The sequence below is a fragment of the Anguilla rostrata genome, chromosome 11, assembly GCF_018555375.3.
Source record: "Anguilla rostrata isolate EN2019 chromosome 11, ASM1855537v3, whole genome shotgun sequence".
NCBI classification, from domain to species: domain Eukaryota; kingdom Metazoa; phylum Chordata; class Actinopteri; order Anguilliformes; family Anguillidae; genus Anguilla; species Anguilla rostrata.
Window position 1 is genome coordinate 25,924,890 of NC_057943.1, and position 19,945 is coordinate 25,944,834.

A 19,945-nucleotide genomic window follows, 5' to 3' on the forward strand; every position below is an offset into this window, starting at 1 on the left:
CTACAGAATGATTTGCTGACAGTTTATCACTTGGAATCTTCAGAAAATGTTTTATTTTTGATCAATGTAAGGCATTTCATCTTCTTTTAAAATTCAACTAAGGAGTTGAATTCTGGTCACTTCGTGCATGTTTTCTGTCATGTACCCTGCAGTTGATTTTCATATAATTGCATGTAAGGTGATCACACTCTGTTTTATTGCACAGCTGGTTTCATCTGCAATCTCACCGGCTTAAATTACTTCTGTTATATGTGTTCTCCAGCTAACTGCGCCATAATCAAAAAGTCTCACAGATAAGCTGTCATCAGTGCTGTGGCTCTAGTAGGTTGCGGTCATTTTATTTATTTTTTACGCCCCCTCTTCTGTGTCCATTTCAGCTGACGTACGACTATCAGTTTGACTTTGAGGACGATCAGCACAAGATCCCCTGCCACTGCGGGGCGTGGAACTGCCGGAAGTGGATGAACTGAGAGAGGAAGATGGATGCCGGACGAGCCCCTTCCCTCTGCTGGGTCCAGAGAAACCAGCGACTCCCACGCTGCAGCCCAGCGAACCCAACGACCCTACGGCCCTACGACCCAACTCCCGTAGGCTGTTTCAGGGCAGGGGGGAGTGGCGGGCTTTCTGTGACTGACGGTCGAAGACGAGACCTCTCTCGCACCCGGAGCCAAAGTTTATTGGAGGAGGGCGATCTCAAGGTTCTTACGCAAATTTTTATTTTGTTTTATTTTCTATTGTGGGACAATCTCTTGATTTTGGGACTACTGAGAAAATATTTTTTTTTGAAAAAGAGTCCTCTGCCAAAATTTTATCCTCTCTTCCTTTGTCCTGCTGACTTAAAACTAAAAACAAAAGGGTGAATTTTTGTTCAGAAGCTCCTCAAGATGATGTGGGATTGACTGGTAGTCCTGTGGAGCAGGGTACACTCTAGAACACTGAAGAAAAGCCATTATGTACCTAAATTAACTCGCACATTTTAACAATGGACCTATTATTTACTGCCCCCACTCACGTACGCCCCCCCCCCCCCCCACCCCCCCCTTAAATGAAACAATCTCTCCCGTGAATGGAGGAATAGAGATCGACAATGTGGATTTTGGCAAGACAATCCTTAAGTGGCACCTCATGGAAGCGCATGGGGGGTGGCGGAAGACCCGAGACACTGTAAGATTGTCCCAAGTGAAGCTGACCTTGACCCCGGGACCCCTCAGTAAGGGCGACAGGGGGTGTCAGTTGAAATGTTGTTGAAGGTGGGTTAGTTGGATTCTGTCTACCTCATTTGAGTCTGTGGGATTGTGTAGAACTGCTACTGTGGACGTGGGGGGAAAATGATTTAGGGGTGTTTTTGTGGCAAATGCTTTTTCTCGGACAAGCAGGGAAACTTAGCAGCAGGTTTGCTGTTCTATCTAGATTAAAGCTGATGATTTAAAAATAAAAAAACTATCCCAATATATATTAATGCTATTATGTATACAGATTAAATGACTAGTTTGGACATGATTATGCATTTTTAAGAGTCTGTCAGAAATCTATACATGCCACCAGTTCTGTTCAACTGAGAATTGTGGGAAATGGTTTCATATGAGAAAATCCTTGTTTTTTTTTTTGTTTAATTTCCTCCTGTCTGTATATATGACATTAGATGTTAATATTTTACACGTTGAACGCACAACAGAATCGAGACTCTCTAACTAGCTCTGGGGCTATGGAGGTGGGGTTTGGCGTAGAAAGAAGTAACTGTTTCCACAACTTGAAAAAAAAAAGCCAAGGATGATCATGGGTGAAAATGTAGACTTTCAAATTTTTGATTTATTGAATATTTTTTGGGTTTATCCACACAGCAAAAATTCTATTGGCCCTCAGCTGGGGAAGCGCTGAGGGTGCGATCAGTTCCTCAGTTTATGCATTGAGGTCGCCGTGAATGATCCCAGGATGCAAGACTACTGTGGCGTTTCGGTGCATTCCCCCATTTTGTAAACCCCCCAGCGCCCCCTCGTTTGCATCGACTCTCCCCTTTCTGTTCTGGCGACTCCAGAAGCGTGCTCCCCTGGTGTTCCTTTCAGCATCATGTAAAAAGTAAAAAAAAACAAACGTGTTCTGCGTGCGGACTGCAGAGTCGTCGCAAACCTTACTGTAGTGTCTTTCTCTGCCGGACTGCTGCCAACATGTGTTCTCTTTTCCCCCTGTATTGAGGTTGGAGGTGCTATCTTTTAGAGGCTTGATGCAATGGCAGAGAAAGATTTTTTGTAATTAATTTAAAAAAAGGGCATTTGTTTACTTTTAAATTTATTGGGGAAAGAGTTGCTGAAAAAGGGAGCTGTAGTCTCCGAAATTCCAATACTACTTCCTTCCCTCGTACCTTGACCTACAAGTATGACCTCACTTGTTTTGAAGAAAAAGTAAAAGAGAGATGCAAAAGTGTACAAACTGTATATAACCAACAGGGGGTGTGAAACACTTGTTCCAAACCCCTTTTTAATCAATTATAGTGAAATAATGAAATAAAGATAAACAACCACTAGATATCATTTTATTAGACGAAAATAAATTATATATAAATATATATTAAAAACCACAAACTTAAGTGATGTATATGAACCAGAGTTTTTTTTCTTTTCTATTAGCAGATTTTGCAATAAGCTTGTAAAGATAGCGCAACGCTTGGTAAGACCGCTACAATATTCGGACATGCCGATGATTGGGACGAGGTGCTTGGGTAATGAGACTGGACCTCTTGTGAGAGGGGTTTCCCAAGAAGTCTTCTTGATTATTAAAATAAAAAATAAAAAAAAAAGGAAAAAAAAAAGTTTTTAAAAAATACATTAATTATAAATCCTGTTTTTGCAAAAAAAGAACTGTCGCGTGATGGTGTGGGATGTTAGTGTACTTAGCTACATAAAATTATTCACGCGTTAATATTTATGCTACTGCTCCTTGATGACCATGTCTGTCCTTTGATTGGTCACAGTTGGATTAGTACACTCAATGGAAAAATCTTGAAGCTCTTTATCCCCCCTCCCCCTTGAATTTTTAATCTTTTTAGAATTGTTTTATGATCTTTGTTTCTTACCTACGGAAGTGTGTTTGTGTTGGAATAGTCTGTGTGTGAAATGACTTAGGACAGTCCATTCTGTGTTATGATTTGATTTCCAGCAACACCCATTGCTTATGAGAAAGAATAGTCCTCTTAATGTTTGTGGAGTACTAACCAAAAAAGGGTAGACTATCACAAGATATTGGAAGTGGTTTAGTTTTCCTTTCTTGTTAAGGTTTAAGACTATAACAAAACATAGTGAAGCTCACTGGATTTTTGCCTGAATAAACAGTTTTTTCTTTAGTTTGAATCTCCTAATTTAAGTTCTCAGCATATCTTTTAATTTAAAAGAAAAAGGATTGCTAAAGTTTTTTTAAAGCATTATATCTACTTTTTAAAAAGGAGTTGCATTCTGTACAGCAGAGCTACTTTTAGGGAAGATGAATAAATGAAACTCATTTTTATTGTATGTGGCATGTTTTGTATGAATATAATTTTGAATTGTATATATTTTTTTTGACAATGCCAGAGGTTGTATCTTTCTCTTTCGATACCCCCCTTTCCTGCCCTTCCCTTCTCCTTTTATGTCTGCTTTATTTCTTGTAAAGAAAAATTAAAATGCATTTTAAATATACACACAATTGTCTCTGCTGTTCTATCTGGATAAATGTTTTTGGTTGTATGTTGATTTTGAGGGAATGTTGGTTGGACGGGATGTGTAGTCAGTAGTGTTCGGGACCCTATTCCGATTTTTGCTTTTTGGACAGTAAATCTGGCCTTGTCTTTCTTGTCTTCAGCAGTGCCTGTAGATGAGAACCAGGAAGTGCCTCATCTCCACGGGATCAAACGAGTATAGCACTAAAACGGGGACACTGTGCTGTAGGTGGTCTTTCATAAGTAACCAAAATGTTACCATTCTTGTTTTTAAAAAATTAATTTAAAAAATCATGCATGTCAGGTTCTGGGTGTGCACTGTGCAAGCAAATTCCTTGATTTATTTTTAATTTATAGATGTAATTATGAAAGAATAGAAATATCCCTTTAATATGTCAGTGTCTGACTAGGAGTTCGTTAAGACTTAACTAAGACTCATTAAAACATAAACGGACACAAATCAATTTCTGATCAATAGAATTAAGAGTTTTTTGGGTTCATGAGAACTCCCAGCCACTAGAGATGAATTATCGTATTACAAATTGTACCCAACGATTGGTGCAGAGCTACAGTGGCAACATTTCCTGTTTCATCAGTTTTCCACGCTCCTGAATCTGACCCTGACCGTCCCCAGTGCCAGCTGTGGCTGAAAACACTGCTTGGTTCTGGGAAACGCACAATTTTCTGTTGTGTTTCTCTTGTCCACCAGCCCTGCTCCAAGTGACTGGGCACCTGCAGACTGTTTACCTGCATCTTACCTGCATCAGCTGAACAGGAAGTGTCCTCTGAAGCAATAACTATGCGGGAGAGCCATCGATTGTTGGGAATAAGGCAGTGTTGTGCAACACACGTATTGTAGGATGTGTGTGCTTGTCTGCACCCTCCCAAATTGACAGGATGCTGTATTAACATTCACTAATGTGCCCAGTAAGTATTTATTTATTCCTTTCTAGACATCATTGCGTGGAACACATGACCAGGTGATCTAATCAAGGCAGGGACCCTTGAAGAACTCCTGGATACTCTGGTCTGTAGGTAAATGGGAAGATAAACTGGCTGAATGGTCTGTTCTCTTTATGTTCTGCCTATAGTACTGAGAGTACTCCACCCCCACCCATAGATACACTCACTGTAACATTCTGAAGGAATTGTGACTTGTGACACCGATTTGTACCAGGTACAGCTGGTTCTTGTGGGGAGTGCAAGGGCTTGTTTTGTTCAAATGACTGACAAGTGCAGCTGACGTCAATTTCTATTAACATTGCTTCTCCACCGTTGCTTTTAACTATTGCTGAAGGTGCACTTAAAATGAAAGCATTTGAATTGGCTGCGTTTGCATTTTAGCAATAGCACAAAGATGTATGAGAGCGAGAACATTCCATTCATCACTGTAACACTATAGATACCTGTATGTGTGTGTGTGTCAGTGTATGTGTAAGTAGATACAAACAATATGACACAGTATCATACCCTTATCCAAGCAAACTGAACAAAAAGTGCAAAATAATGAGCCACAAACAAGAGAAGTAGAAAAAGAACTATTTATTACTATATATTACCTATATACATGTTTGCAAACTACTCCTGAAAAGATTTGTTTTTAACATGGTTTTAAAACAATTTTTGAAGGTGTGTGGACAGACAGGCCGTGGAGATCCACAGATTTTGTTTCTCGATAGAGGTGCAGGGTTAAAGGCTAAACATGGCTGCCCGTTGGGTGAAATGCATTTTCCGGCTTTTCAAAATACTCAGATTCAAAAGCAAACTGTAACTGTGTCGTTACACTGAACTTTTGATACTCCTAAAATCCTGCCGGACCCTTTTTAACAGGACCCTCCCACACCCTTTATTCCTAAGAACACAGTTAATGCTTCGCACCTCCCAAACTGGCCTGTCGGGCACACAGCCTTCTCCAGGTTAGCAGCAACACTTTAAGGAAATTATGTACACGCAACCTTCCCCTTGACAGTCCCACACTGAGGCCAAAGGGAAAAATACAAGCAAAGATCAAAGAGAATATAAAAGAAAACTGATGGGGGGGAAAAAATAAATCATTCTCCTTCCTCGTCCTGTGGATCAGTTGCTGACTGCCGTTTAAGAAGCTGTCTTGTGGTATAATTGAGCCCCTGATGTTTCATGCTACAGATATGATGGCGAAGCACCGTTTTTTTTCAGACCACCGAGTCGTGCACACCCCTACTTCCCGAGGTTGATAAAGCTTCCGCTTGTTCATTTTGTGAAAAACCCTGACAGGTTTGAGTTCACTTTTGGATCGAACACAAAATGATGATGGAAAGCAGCATGCGTTAAAGATGCGAATGTCCAGTTTGCTAAACCACCTAACCTGTAAGGACATCGCCGCCACTAAAAAGCAACTCTTATTGCGCAGAAGATCAAAAACAAGTGTGGATCTTCCCCAACCTAACCAAATACTGTAGGTTAACGAGTGCATTCTGCACTTGCTGCTCAGGTTTGTACAAGAAATATCCACCCTTCCACTTTTGGCTTTTGCCTCAGAGTTTTTTCCCCCTCTCACTTTCACGATCAAAGAACAATGCATTTCTCCTACTCATGCGTACAAGTGGACATTGAGGTAGGCTACGCTTTAACTTGGAGATGACAGGGATGGATGGATGGATTCTGAGGATTCTCAGAGCGCGGAGATTCAAATGACTGTCTGGCTTCTTCAGGCTGGATATTTGAGGCCGCTATGAACCCTCAGGTGTACATAAATACCCCCTGAAAACTCGCCAAGTTATGAACCGAGGATGTTGGCAGGACCAGGACTGACAAGAAACCAAGATGCTAGAACAGGCGAACATACTGGAACTCTGAGCTATAATGCAAAACCTGTAACAGCAGCCACTCTCCCATGAGATTTGACATGACTGAAACATACAATAGGGGATCCACAGAATCATCAGTTACCCTGTGTGGAAACACAGTTCTTTCAGGCTAGAAATCTGATGCATATTTTCAATAGTAATATTCCCCTTTAATTTTATTGAACCATCTGGTCTGTCAATCATTTTTGTTTGTTGCCCCTTTTTTACTGAATGGCAGGATTTCTCCATTGCACTTTAACATAAACCTGGTGTCTTGTGTGGCTGACCAAAGGCCAGCAGGAGTGCTTTGATACTGTGTGTGTGTGTGTGTGTGTGAGTGTATGTTCTGTTCTGGCAGAATCAACATACGATACACATTTAAGTCAAATCATCTTAGTTCAAACAGCACCCTCATGATCAACAGAACGGAAACACTGACAAAACACCAATCAGAAGCCTTAAGTAGCCATCCAATCAGGACATCTGTTCTGAAACCCATCTTGCAGTAGCGCAAAAACATTGGACTCTGAAGGTTTCTGTTAAAATTCAGCTTCGAAAACAAGTTTATACAAAAAAAGGTACATCAACTGAAATGTTCCAATATGACACGGTTCATTTGAACAATAGTTATTACATACACATCACTAAACACATTCCCATCCTACCTTACATAATTTCATAGCATGAACTCAACGGCACATTTTTTTGCTTCAAGTTTCTGAATATATACGTCATTGAGATGGTTTCTCATTGGAGTGGTTAACAGTCATTACTTGATATCCATTTCAGGAATCGGACAAAATTCGGTGCATCTTCAGGGTCGTGTAGGCTAGACCAAATTTATATTGTGTTTACATCCGCTTTATTACACGCACCCGTGTTGATCAGATTTTATTCTAGCTGTTATACAAGTCGCAAATTTTGCACTGCATGCTCCAGTGTTTACTGGGTTCCATTGCGGAACTGTAATTCCGCTCAGCTCTACTGTTCAGTGAAGTCTGGATTAGGAAATTAACGGCTATACCCTACAGACCGCAGGTCTAAACATAAACATATAGGGCGTTTGTAGGGACGATTTTGAGTTTCGAGCTCCAAGACCCCCTTGGCCTAAAAACAGTGGTATTAAACTTAACCCACCTATATGGAGACAAAACGAAACAAGAAAAAGTAAACGCAGCCAGCCTATATATTTACAGGGATGTCTTGCTGGACAAGCCATACAGTACTGCTAGCAATGAACCTGCAGGGTTTAAGGAGTACATAAAAAACCGCACTCAGTGCGCCTAGTCTCAGCTCTCAGAACGATCGACATAAAATGCAGTTAAAATACAGGCTACAGATCCGTTTGTTTCGAAAAATCAGAAACAAAAAAGTGTGTAGTCAAAATGATCATTGGGAAACGAAACAAAACGCAGTAGCCTAATTTATACATCCTATTTACAATTTGCATATTTGCAGGAAAATGCCGACATAAAACAGAAATATCCTAAAACATATCTATTACATCTATTACAAAAATCGTGTTCAGTGTGATAGGACAGTTCGGCAGAAGCCTAACACGTATAGAAGCCCAAGTTTTAATAACTTAAGGACATTACGTGATACCACACCATAATCCAATAAATTAATGAAACCTATCCATTAATAAATTGCCTACAGCTCAACTTGATTTACTGGTGGGAATTATCGTACCTTATACTGGCCCAGGAGAAGATAAATTAAAATGGAAATAAAAAAGATGTCCGTTAAACAATCATGTATGATTCAGTAGTTCCATGACCGAAGTGAAGATGACAAAGAATGTCTGTATGCAAAATACATTGACATATTTTCCCAAAAAGCAAATAGTAGGCAATCGATTTTAATTACCAAGTACGTAGGCCTATATTTATTTATCCGTCCAGCTGGACACCACACTTACCCTATATTTTGTGTGAAACGAAGATCGAAAACTTAAGCGGCGGCTTGAGCCTGAGTTTGTCCAGTTCTATCCTCACGCAGTTGAACGCTATTCTAAGTTACTTACAGCCACTGCTAAGGAACCCAGCACCAGCTCGACAACGTAGATCGTACAATAGTTAAGCAGACGGCCAATACTTTTGTCATAAGTGCCACGGCCTAGGGTCTCATAGCGAGGTGAGCTCCACAACCTGGCGAAACAATTACCATAAAAGGACGTTCTAGCACGAACGAATCAAATCCTGTATGAAGCTCGTATACGTCCGAAATTTAAATTCGAAAAGGTACAGTTAAAGTCTGAGCCTACACAGGTCCTGGTTTTTAGGAGTGACCAGTTACAGTTTGGCATGTCTAGCGGAATACTGGAACCATAACAGAGCGGGTCTAATGGTATTTATGAACACTGCTGCACTCTACAGACGCCCTTGTAAGGGACCTTGCGACAAAAATTCCAGAAATGAGGCTACTATTTCACATTTTCCCTCAAAACAGCAACAACAGCCTGGGCAAGTAAGGAAAATAAAAAATAATAAAAACAGCATTATTACCTCAAAGCACACCTTCTGATGGCATGCGACACCCGTACAAAATAAAAGGAGAGATGGCATGAAATTCATCTTCAGGGCTCATGTAAGTACATTAAAGAAAAACAGATGTACACATATTTTTAATTAAACACTGTACAGATTTCCTGCCTTTAAAAACAACTCTTAAAAACAAAGGGGCAGTAGTATTACTTGTAGTAGTAGTAGTAATAATAGTAATAGTAGTAGCACTAGTAATAATAGTAGTAGTAGTAAGTACATGGAGTTGTATTAGCAGTATGTGGCCCGTTTTAGTAGGGACAGAGAGGAGTGTGGGTAGGAGGCTTTTTGAGGGGGGTTGACATTGGCTAGACTAGGTGTGAGGAAGGGAACTGGGTCATTTTACTCAGTAGTTTTGGCTGAAAAGGTGAGGTAGGCCTTGTCGCAACTTGGACAGTGGCTTTAAAACTGGCAGGTTTGTTATACTTTTTATCCTTTTAAAAGTTTCTGTTGTCGTTTTTAATTCTATTTTTTTCCGCCCCCGGGGGTTTTCTTTTGTTGTGCGTCTCCGGAAAAAAAAAAGTACAATTAAAACAGAAATAAAAAAAATAAATAGAAAGGAACCCCGACGGAGGCCCTGTGGTGGAGTGGGGCCGGGCCTGCTCAGATCTTGACGTCCTCCTGCACGCTGAGCTGAGACAGCGTCTTCTTTATGCGCAGGGCGGTGAGCCGCGCCGCGCCGTTACAGTACCAGCACTCCCGCATGATCTTCCCCATCACGCGCATGGCCTGCGGGGGGCGGGAGAGAGTAGGAGAATAAACGCATGGTGAAAGAACAGGGTAGGAGGAGAAGGACGAGAGAATTTTCTCAAATGCATTTCTCCTGCTCACGGTCTAATCTGGAATCGCCAGTTGTGCCTCTCAAATTGAGTTTGAGGAGTCTGGTGTGTGTGTATGTATAGTGTGTGGGATGGAGAGTGTGTGTGTGTGTGTGGAATGGAGTGTTTGTGCTAAGTGTGCACGGTATTGTGAGGCATGTATGGAGTGTGTGGGGTGGGGAATGTGGGGCGTGTCCTCACTTCATAGCTCTGCCACCAGTTGGGGACGTTGGGCCGGAGCCTCTGGTCACACACCACCTTCCGCATCTCCTCAATGGAGGGGTCAGAGGGCACCAGGTCATAGTAGGGCAGCTGGTACTCCTCATGAACACCTGGAGAGAGACGGCCGTCACACACCCCGCCCAACACAGACGTCTGCGCAGAACAATGGCACACAGGCCCCACTTCAGTAGGCGAATAAAGCATACACACCTCCCAGGATCACTAAAGCCAGGCCCACTCTCACAGGCCAGCACGCTCCTCTTAAACCTGCCCTCTCATCCCCCCCGGGGGCCCCTCTCACCCCCAGCGTTGCAGCGGCGTGCGATCTCCCAGTACACCAGGCCCAGGGCGTAGATGTCTGCGCATTTGAAGGAGTCAAAGTGCTTCATGTTGATGGTCTCATCCAGAACCTCAGGGGCCATGTACCTGAAACAGAGCGGGTCAGTCACTCGTCTGAACTCGGCAGCGATCGGACCACAGTGTTTCTGATGGTCTGTGTGGGGAAACGTGTGTGTGTGTGTGTGGGTGGGCTGGCTGCAGTCAAGTCTGTGGGTACCTCTTGGTACCGACGCGCTGGTTGGGGGCGATGTCGATGGTGTCAGTGTGTGTGTGTGTGTGTGTGTGTAAGTGCGAGTGTGTGTAGTGTGGTGTGTGTGTTGGGGGGGATAGGGGAACAGTGGGTGAGCGGGTACCTCTTGGTACCGACGCGCTGGTTGGGGGCGATGTCGATGGGTGTCGTGTTGTGTGTGGTGTGTGTGTAAGTGCGAGTGTGTGTATGTGTGAGTGTGTGGGGGGGGATAGGGGAACAGTGGGTGAGCGGGTACCTCTTGGTACCGACGCGCTGGTTGGGGGCGATGTCGATGGTGTCAGTGTGTGTGAGTGTGTGTGTAAGTGCGAGTGTGTGTATGTGTGAGTGTGTGGGGGGGATAGGGGAACAGTGGGTGAGCGGGTACCTCTTGGTACCGACGCGCTGGTTGGGGGCGATGTCGATGGTGTCAGTGCCAGACTCGTGGCGCACGGCCAGGCCCAGGTCGGCGATGGCGCACGTTCCGTTCTTCTTTACCAGAATGTTCTTAGACTTGAGGTCGCGGTGAGCAATGCCTGGCTTACCTGCAGAGAGCAAGCAGAGAGAGATTTTTTTTACAAGAACGCTCACTACACATTCATTGTATGGGGTGAAGGCGAGGGGAATACTCAGCCAATTAAAAGAGAGGCGGTTTAGGTTGCCAGATTGAGAGAACTGGACTGGCAATCCACCTGTACTCTGTTTTTTACTGACCGCACCATGTAATGACTGTGGTTGCGGTGTTTTTAGAGCGTGACTCAGTCTTCCCACCTTGTGTCCCCAGGATCTCCATGTGCAGGTGGGCCAGGCCGCTGGCGGCTGACAGCGCCAGCTTGATCATGCCCTCGATGGTGACGGAGTAGCGGTTCAGGTAGTCAAAGAGGGAGCCGTGCTCGTGGTAGTCTGAGACCAACCACAGCTGCGTCCAGGTGCCATTGTCTGAGAGAGAGAGTCAGCATGAGACCATAAAATGATAAGAAAAATGTACAACATAAAAACAGCCAATTGTACAATATGGGAATGAGGTGTCACACCAACTTGTCCAACAACATTTAAAATGGGTTTAAAACCCATTTGAAGCCCTGCTTGCTGAATTATATAAAAAAACACACTAAGTCAATGCAAACACATTGAACAACGCATGCAGGACAGAATTATTCCTACTCCTTTAGTGCTTATCAGCATTAAAAAAGAGCGCTTAAACTTGCTGTTTGTTCACTTACCCTTGTTGTCGGCGGCGATGAAGCCCAGGATGTTCTCGTGGCGGAGCATTATGGTCTGGTAGATCTCGGCCTCGCGGAACCAGGACCGCTCCTCGCGGGAGGAGAAGATCTTTACCGCCACGTCGCCCCCGCGCCACTTCCCCCGCCACACCTCGCCGAAGCGCCCCTTTCCGATGATCTCCTGCAGGACGATGGTCCGCGCCACCGTCCGCTGCACAAACAGCGGCAGGCCTGTAGGGGGCGACATGCGTTTGACAACCTGTTAGCAAACCCTTTATGTCACACTTCATTTGGGGTTTAATCAGTCATACTAAAATATATTTTAAAATATACCATGCCCCCTCCCCCGCTTCAACAGCTGTGACTATGTGTACAGTTCACGTTTTCAGGTTGAGGCAAATCACAGAAAATTGACTTGCTCATTAAGAGTTGTCCTGTGTTTGGAAAGCTTGGGGCTGTATCCCAGCAAAACCCCAGAGCTTCTGGGGGGGGTTACAGAACCCCAGCGTCTCTCTGCTAAGCTAAGTAACAACTGCAATGGCTGCCCATATCTCTCAGGACTAGCAGCAGCCAACCCAGTGGCCTGCTGCCCCAGTGAGTGAAGGTGAGGGTCAGGGGTCAGGGGGAGGTACCGGAGCCGGAGCCAGACGTGGACAGGTCGAAGATGAGGTCCTGCAGCGTCTTGTCCTTGGCCAGGTACAGGTGGTCGCAGGAGGGGTCCTCCACCTCCAGGCGCTGCCGGTGGCTGTAGGTGCGCTGGTGGTGCTGGAACAGGAACACGCCCACGATCAGGACCAGGCAGAGGAGGAACACGGGCCCCGCGATCACAGCCACCAGCTCCACCGGCCCCCAGCTGGATCCGGCCCCCGGCCAGCCCAGCTCGCCTGGCTTCCCCGGGACTCCTGGGAGGGGAAAAGAAAACGGAGAAACGGTGACTGCACAGCGCCGCCTGCGAGCTCTTACCTGTACTGCTCTAAGGGAGTGTTTCAGGGGCGGGAACTAGAAAGAAAACTCCTCTCGGTGGCTTTAAAGGGGGAGTTTTCAGACATTATGGAAGACAACCAGCTAATCTGCCTTCCTGTAACCTCACCCCTCACCCCTACCCCCCAAACAAAACTGCTCCACGCAAACGCAGATTAATATACTCAATCGATGGCTATGGACGTTAGGGCCTTTGTTAATCTTTTATTTTATTACCCTTTATTAATTCAGCAAAATGAAGAGGGTGGGACAAATCTGAGGAAATCAGGGAATAGCAGAGGAAAAGAAAATGGAGAAGAGAGGAAAAAGGTAAGGACTAGGAAAGGCATATGAGAGAGAAAGACAGAGTAGAACACACAGGACAGGAGAGTAAGGCCTCAGCCACGGCTCTCACCGATGGGGACTTTGAGGTTGACGCTGTTGCAGTAGTCGGTGTAGCAGCAGTGCGTGTTGAGCAGCCCCTCTGCGCTCAGGCAGTAGAAGGGCTGGCCCGGGGGGACCAGCTTGTCCCGGGTGATGCAGATGCGGATGTGGCGCTCCTGGCCGTGGATGTAGGAGGTGGAGGCCATGCAGGCGCCTCCGTCAGTCTCGCACACATAGCCTGTCTTCTCACATTCAGTACAGTTGCACTTCAGAGCTGTGGGGAAGGGGGGAAAAGCAGGAAAGAGGACAGAAGGAAGAGGCAAAAAGAAAGAGAGAGAGAGAGAGAGGGAGAGAGATGGTCCAGATATTTATATGGATTTAGAAAGACAAACCAAACACAATAATGATGTTGTAACAATGAACACGGCTTATACAGCATATTAACACTGGATGTTGCCATATGCTGTAGAATTACAGGCAACCCCCTTTTTAAGAGCCATCCACTAAGAATGAGAATACTTTTGAACTCCAAACGCATTGCGATACTTAATATCGCCACCAGAGGGCGTAAATGGTAAACGCATAAAGGCCACGGTCAACATAAGCAGAGCCCTGTGTGCGTGCGCGTGTGTGTGTGTGTGTGAGGTCTCTGCATCGCATGTAATCAGATACTACACTGCAGATGAACAACCCCCCCCCCCCCCCAACCGGGCGGAGATGAAGCAGACAGGTTGAAACAGCACAAGCGAGGGAGCACCAATGCGCCTGCAACGGGCAGATTTAACACTGTTCCGGTTTTAAACCAAATTAGACACCATATATGGACAAAAATTTGGCAAAGTAGTACTTTATTTTATAAGTAAATGTAATTTAAATGAAACTGCAAAACATCCAATGTGAAACCGTCGCAAACTAAACCCTTTGCCACCTGTTCTGACATGCACTTTTCTATTGCTTGTCAAATAACATCCGCAAAAAATGGGAGAGAGAGAGAGTTGAGGTTCCATGTCCTCAATTTGAAATCAGAGACTGTAAAAAATAGTTTGAAATGCAACAGTAACAAAATGATTTCATTCTGCCTGCTGGTGTTTACACCTGGGGTAGTGAGAAGATTTGTCTTCAGGGCAGCATTTCAAACTCAGAGCCATGACTGTCATGTAGCAACAGTACCATCATATTATGTTTTCTTTCTATGTTTTATTTATTTTGTTTATTTATTCTTTATTTTGTAAATGTATTAGTTTGGCAACGTTAATCCTAATAAATACCTTTCAAATATATTTATACTTTTGAGCATTTTTTGCAATTAAAATAATCTATTGGGGTCAGCAGAAGAAAAGAAAAAACAGTGGATTTGAATAGTAGTTACATTTTGGTATGCCTTCTGCATTTTGTACATTTGCTTCCCTTGAAAATCCAAGAACGTAGCAATGCCCCTTAAATCGGCCTCCGCCACGTGAGCGACGGAAGATGGCACTATACTAGCAGAGTCGGTGTAGACGATAGTCAAGTCGCTCTGTCAGCGGCTAACGTTAAATAGCCATATCTTCAAAAAGCTATGTTCACATTTCTTGGAGCCAGAGGAAGTTTTTAGCTAATGAAGTGACCTTCTTGTCTGTTCTGGGTGTTCAAAACTATGTCGAATTTGATTTGAGGAAACCTGTGGTGAGTTGATGCTGTTGTAGGCCCACGTTTACCTCATAGAAACGGCGACTTGTTAAAAGTAGCCTTGGTAGCTGCTTGGGTTAGAGATAACCGTTACAATTTTACCTGGTGACATTTGCTACCTTGATAACTGACACGCGTTGCCCATGTTTATTGCATTAACTGATTAACTGACATTAAATAGCTAGCTCGCATTATTGGTAAAATAATTGAAAACGTGCTAGTTAGCGAGCTCATGAAACAAACGTCACCTATCTGGTTAATTGTCCTCGTGTTAGTTGTAAAGAGATGATGGCTAGCATTTTCCCACGGAGTGGGTTTTTAATGTTAGTTATTCATATTTTAGGAATAAACCTCTTCCTTCCTCGGCTTCTTGTGAGTAGTAGGCTATGTAGTGTTGCGGGACTTAAGTTAACATTTAGCAGCTAAATATCAACGTTGTCCCGCAACACTTCATACTCACAGGCAGCTGAGGCTGGAAGGGTTCAATTCTCAAAATATGAAATTTAGCCCTCGTCAATGCCACAATGTGAAAACCAGCTTCTACTCAAGTTCACTTTTAAAAATTAAATCTATATTTAAGTGTCACTGTTCAAGAATTTGACCAATTTGATCTTGTTGTTTTTTTTTATTTTCAGTGTCCTGACATTCCAAACTTCATTAAAACCATAATTAGCACATGGTAGGGCACCACAGTCAAAGCCATTTTTGTCATAGATTCAGTTACAAACACAACTTGTCAATGAAGCCTGGATAATTAATTAGAGCCATGATAACAGTAACACAACATTATATCAATGTTATATGGAAAATAGGAACAGGTAGGCCTTTAGTAGGTGAATAATAACTGTATTGCGTAACCCCAAAACTTATTTCCATTTAGTTTTAAGTTATAAATTTTATATGAAACCTCAATAGACATGATTGTCAACAGATATTATTTGTCACAGTAACAGATTTGTGCTTTTATATAAAGCGACATGATTGCAAGCTATGAGACGAAAAGTGTGGAAACCGTTTAAGGTTTAAGGTTGAGGTGGTAGGGGTGAAATGAGCAGGCCTACTTTTGACAAATTCAGTCAGATACTTTTATACTTTAACTCGAATGGTACTTCACTGGGCGACCGTGTTTTACGCGAGTAATTTAAAAATATCTTTACTGTAGTGAAAGTACAACTTTCGGGAAATTCTTTCATCTGATAATGAGCTCGCCTGCATCCAGCCCTATTGTGGGAAGGAGGTACAATGTGCCTGCCTTTTGGGAATTGATAGAGGATGTTGCAATGATAGAACAGGCTTAGAAGTGTGACTGGGCATTCAAAATTGGAGTCATAAAAAATTGAAAGAAAATGGAATGGAAAGTCTGAGACTGAATTAAAGGAGTCAACTGAAAATGAAAATGACTGGCTGTAGTGTAACAGTGGGGTTTCCATTCTGTACATTCAAATGCACAGATAGTTTGGTTCAGACTAGACCTAAGAGTATGGTTCCGCTTCAGCATTTCAGCACTGCGAAAAGATGACAGTAAAAAAGCAGGATGTCATGTCTGAATGTGAAATGCAGCCCATATGAATAAGCTTTCCCAACAGAAAATGAATGTCATATTAAAGACAGTTGAAATTTAAAATGCTTGCAACTGTATACTCTATGCTACTTTATTAAAGAGAAAATAAGGCAAATATGCATGAAATTTCTCTCCGAAAAATAGGGAAATGTGGAAACGAATTTTCAATTCTAATAATCATTTGTATTGCAATAACAGCATTTTATGGGTATTTAATGGTAGGTCAGTTGAAATTAATTCAAAATGTCATTTTGGTTGTTGAAATTAATTTGTGACGTAAACAAATAATTTACTTCAACAGTTGAGGAGTTAAAGTAAACCAACTGGAACGAATGAAGAAAATATCTGTACATTTCCCAGAAATTGCCATTCAAATCACCTAAAAGGTAGGCCCTTTACATTTCTGAGGAAATTTTTCAGACAAAGGACTAATAACCCAGCTGGGCTGTCATGGGCAATTACAGCAACAATCAGTTAAAAATAAAAGAATAAAAACTTAAAATAGTAAAGTTATTTACTTTATGGTTACTGGTGATTGGCTAGTGGAATAATCATCAAAATTTGTCCAAGTCTGGTGAACAGACCTCTGCCATTGCACAGTTATTGAACCTGAACACGAGAGGCAGGACCTTGGCCAATGGGTGAGAGGAACTAACAGGAAGTACACGAGTACATAATGCAGCTTTTGGGCATCTCAAATAGCGGTGGGCAATTTATTATTTATGCCAAACATACCAGTATGATTCTATGTATAACATGTTGTGGGTGGGCAATATACTGTATTGTATCATATAGCCTACACCATTATGATTATGTATGATTCTACAACATGATTTAAGTCATCAGGCATATGGTTGTGTTTTTAAATCAGGGTTTTCAGTGCTGCTTGCATTAGCAGTAATATGCTCAAAGCACTTTTTTGTTCAACCCTGGACTAAACTGATATAAAATTGGTGACCCATTATATAAATTTGGCCAGACAATACCGCTATTTCACATGATGGGATGATGCAATACATGATAGAGATCGTTCTTCTGAATGCGCGCATTATTGATGTCCAAGTCACCCTGCTTTTGTTCATAGAACAGGAGTACAGTTTAGATAAGTAAAATGAGTGGAAATAGTGAGATGGTCAACAGAAGTGTAGGTTCCATTGGTACAGATAAGAGAAAAGCTATGACAGAATGTAGTTTGTCAGGTTGATTTTCAAGAAATGTATACTTTTCTAAAAACACAACTACAATTATTGGAACACCTAAACAATTTTTCAGAAGAAAATATAATAGTATATTGTCATTTGTATCTAACTGTGTTAAATTCATTTGAGCCTTTAGTAACTCTTATGTGCTCATCAAGATGACACGTGCCAAGATTCCTTTAGTCATCCATCAATATGCAGAAGGTCAGACAACACGCACATTAAATAAGGCAAAACGTTGTTGACCTTCATAAATAAGGCAATGGCTATAAAAAAATAGCTAACGCTGAAAATATCCATCTCCACTCTTAGGGCAATAATTAAGAAGTTAGAAGAAGAAATACCCGGAGCTGTGGTGAACCTGTCCGGAAGATGACGCAGGTTCATTTTGCCCCCACACACAGTGAGGAGGATGGCTCGAGAATCAAATTCCTCAAGGATCACACCTGGAGGACCGCAGAAGCTGATTTCATCTTGGGGTAACCGAGTCTTTAAATCTACAGTTAGACAACCCTCAGAAGACCCTTGCTAGAATGAAGCCTGTATTGTCATCAAACCGCAAACGTAAGTGCACAGTTTGCCAAACGTCACTAGTTCTGGGTTATGCAGAAGAGAACCTTATGATCAGTGTGAAGTAAGGTTTTCTGCAGCAGCAGTGAGGGGACTGGGGGGGGTGGGAGGTTGTGATAGCTTTGCCTAACGTGACTCCCAAGCACCACTTAAAACTGATAAGCTACAAGTGCGATTACTCCAGTGAACATTTTGGTGTTGAGCCCTATCTGGACAAGATTAGTCTTACTGGGGAAGGAGGAATAATGCAGTCTTTAAAGGAGCGAGTGAGGCCTTTCAGTCCCAAATACATGGACTGCACACACCCAATTCCAGTGCCTTTCACCTTTAATCATTAAGAGCCTTGTGAATATTGACCCCAGGTTATTAGTCCAGTCCACATCGGAATCCGGGTTATGGGCATATTCTCTGGCACATCAAAAAATGAGTTGGAGATTAATGTTTCAAGGTGATCTGGCTTTTTGTGATAGTTCAAACACATGATTCTAAACGGCAAGCTGTATATGGTTAGGTAGGTTGCATTTTTGCATTTATTTGTTATCTAAAAGCAACAATAAACCTTGAGACATGACACACTAGCACCGCCACTCAAGAATTAGCTGGCTAGCTTCACTGATTACCTGCCGTCTAGCATTAGTTTCCTCGTCATCCCTTTACCAGCCCCTCTCTTCTTTGAGAAGTATTTTAACAAACTTATCTGAAAATTAAATAAAAAAAATAGTGTCTCAATATAATTACCAGATATGTAACATTAGCTAGACTAGACAGATTGACTTGCATTAAGCATTAAACTTAAGTTAATTTAGGTAAGCGGTCAGTGTTACAGTAGGACATTTAGCTAACTAAATTACAAAAGTAGTTTAAGTGTAGGACAGCAATTGTAAATTGTGTTCATGAATGTAACTACCTCCTATACTTTCTCGTTGTTGTCTCATTTGATCAATCTCTGGAGTCGACAATGGCTATCAGTCACCTCATGTACCAAATGCTCCCACCTCAGGAAATGATGCATTTGTTTTAAGAGGGGCGCAATGGTGCCTGACGTTTGTTTTGCTTAATTCTAAACTCCCCCTCAATTCCTCCATCCCTCTATTCCACCCCCCCCGCACACCCCTGAGTTAATTCCTCCAGTGTTTGCACTCACTTTTCACTGGAAAACAATCTTGAGAGCATAGCTGCCCAAGTCAACCCCTCCTTCCACCTCCCCCAGCTAGTCTGCTTTTCATTTCCACTCCCTAAAACTCTCACTGACACACAAATGCACATTCTCTTTTTCCCTCCTCCACTCCTGTCTGCAACGCCATCTCCTCTTAGCCTTTGATATCTCCAACTTTCTCTCTGTCTCTGACTGGCTAATGACAGACTATTACCCAAACTTTCACACACCTACTCTGACCCCCTTTGCCCTTAAGCTTAGGGGGTTGAAAAACAGATTCTTTACCGGCAGAGTAACTGGAACATGCTGCTGGGTAATTCTCGTCAGTGCGTGAGATCATAAAATGCCAGAAACAGCCAGTGGAGCATGTCCAAGTATACGCGCCAGAGGAAATTCCTGGTGGCTACAGGGGTGACTAGGCCCTGATACCAAGCAAAAAAAAGCAAATGCAACGTCTCTGTTTTTGGAGCAACTCCTCAAGAAACACAGAACACACAATACAACTGCACTCCAGAACATGCATATCTAAACCCGATTGCAATACAAACTTTACTTTCATTGCC

At 42.8% G+C, this 19,945-nt stretch overlaps 2 protein-coding genes across 2 annotated transcripts in view; one reads left to right on the top strand and one right to left on the bottom strand.

The window, feature by feature from the left end:
* kmt2d (lysine (K)-specific methyltransferase 2D) overlaps window positions 1-3,675 on the top strand; it is a 45,767-nt gene extending 42,092 nt beyond the window's left edge. Inside the window, exon 55 of the mRNA XM_064299023.1 lies at window positions 378-3,675. Within this exon, the coding sequence (XP_064155093.1) occupies window positions 378-470 (93 nt within the window). The 3' untranslated portion in view covers window positions 471-3,675. The remainder of the gene's footprint in view (window positions 1-377) is intronic.
* A 1,540-nt stretch (window positions 3,676-5,215) lies between these two features.
* The window catches only part of acvr1ba (activin A receptor type 1Ba), a 28,921-nt gene continuing 14,191 nt past the window's right edge, over window positions 5,216-19,945 (bottom strand). The window contains exons 2-9 of the mRNA XM_064299024.1: window positions 13,260-13,502; window positions 12,517-12,786; window positions 11,885-12,115; window positions 11,433-11,600; window positions 11,050-11,206; window positions 10,398-10,522; window positions 10,076-10,206; window positions 5,216-9,785 (exon numbers count right to left, since the gene is read on the bottom strand). Of these exons, the coding sequence (XP_064155094.1) occupies window positions 9,660-9,785; window positions 10,076-10,206; window positions 10,398-10,522; window positions 11,050-11,206; window positions 11,433-11,600; window positions 11,885-12,115; window positions 12,517-12,786; window positions 13,260-13,502 (1,451 nt within the window). The 3' untranslated portion in view covers window positions 5,216-9,659. The remainder of the gene's footprint in view (window positions 9,786-10,075; window positions 10,207-10,397; window positions 10,523-11,049; window positions 11,207-11,432; window positions 11,601-11,884; window positions 12,116-12,516; window positions 12,787-13,259; window positions 13,503-19,945) is intronic.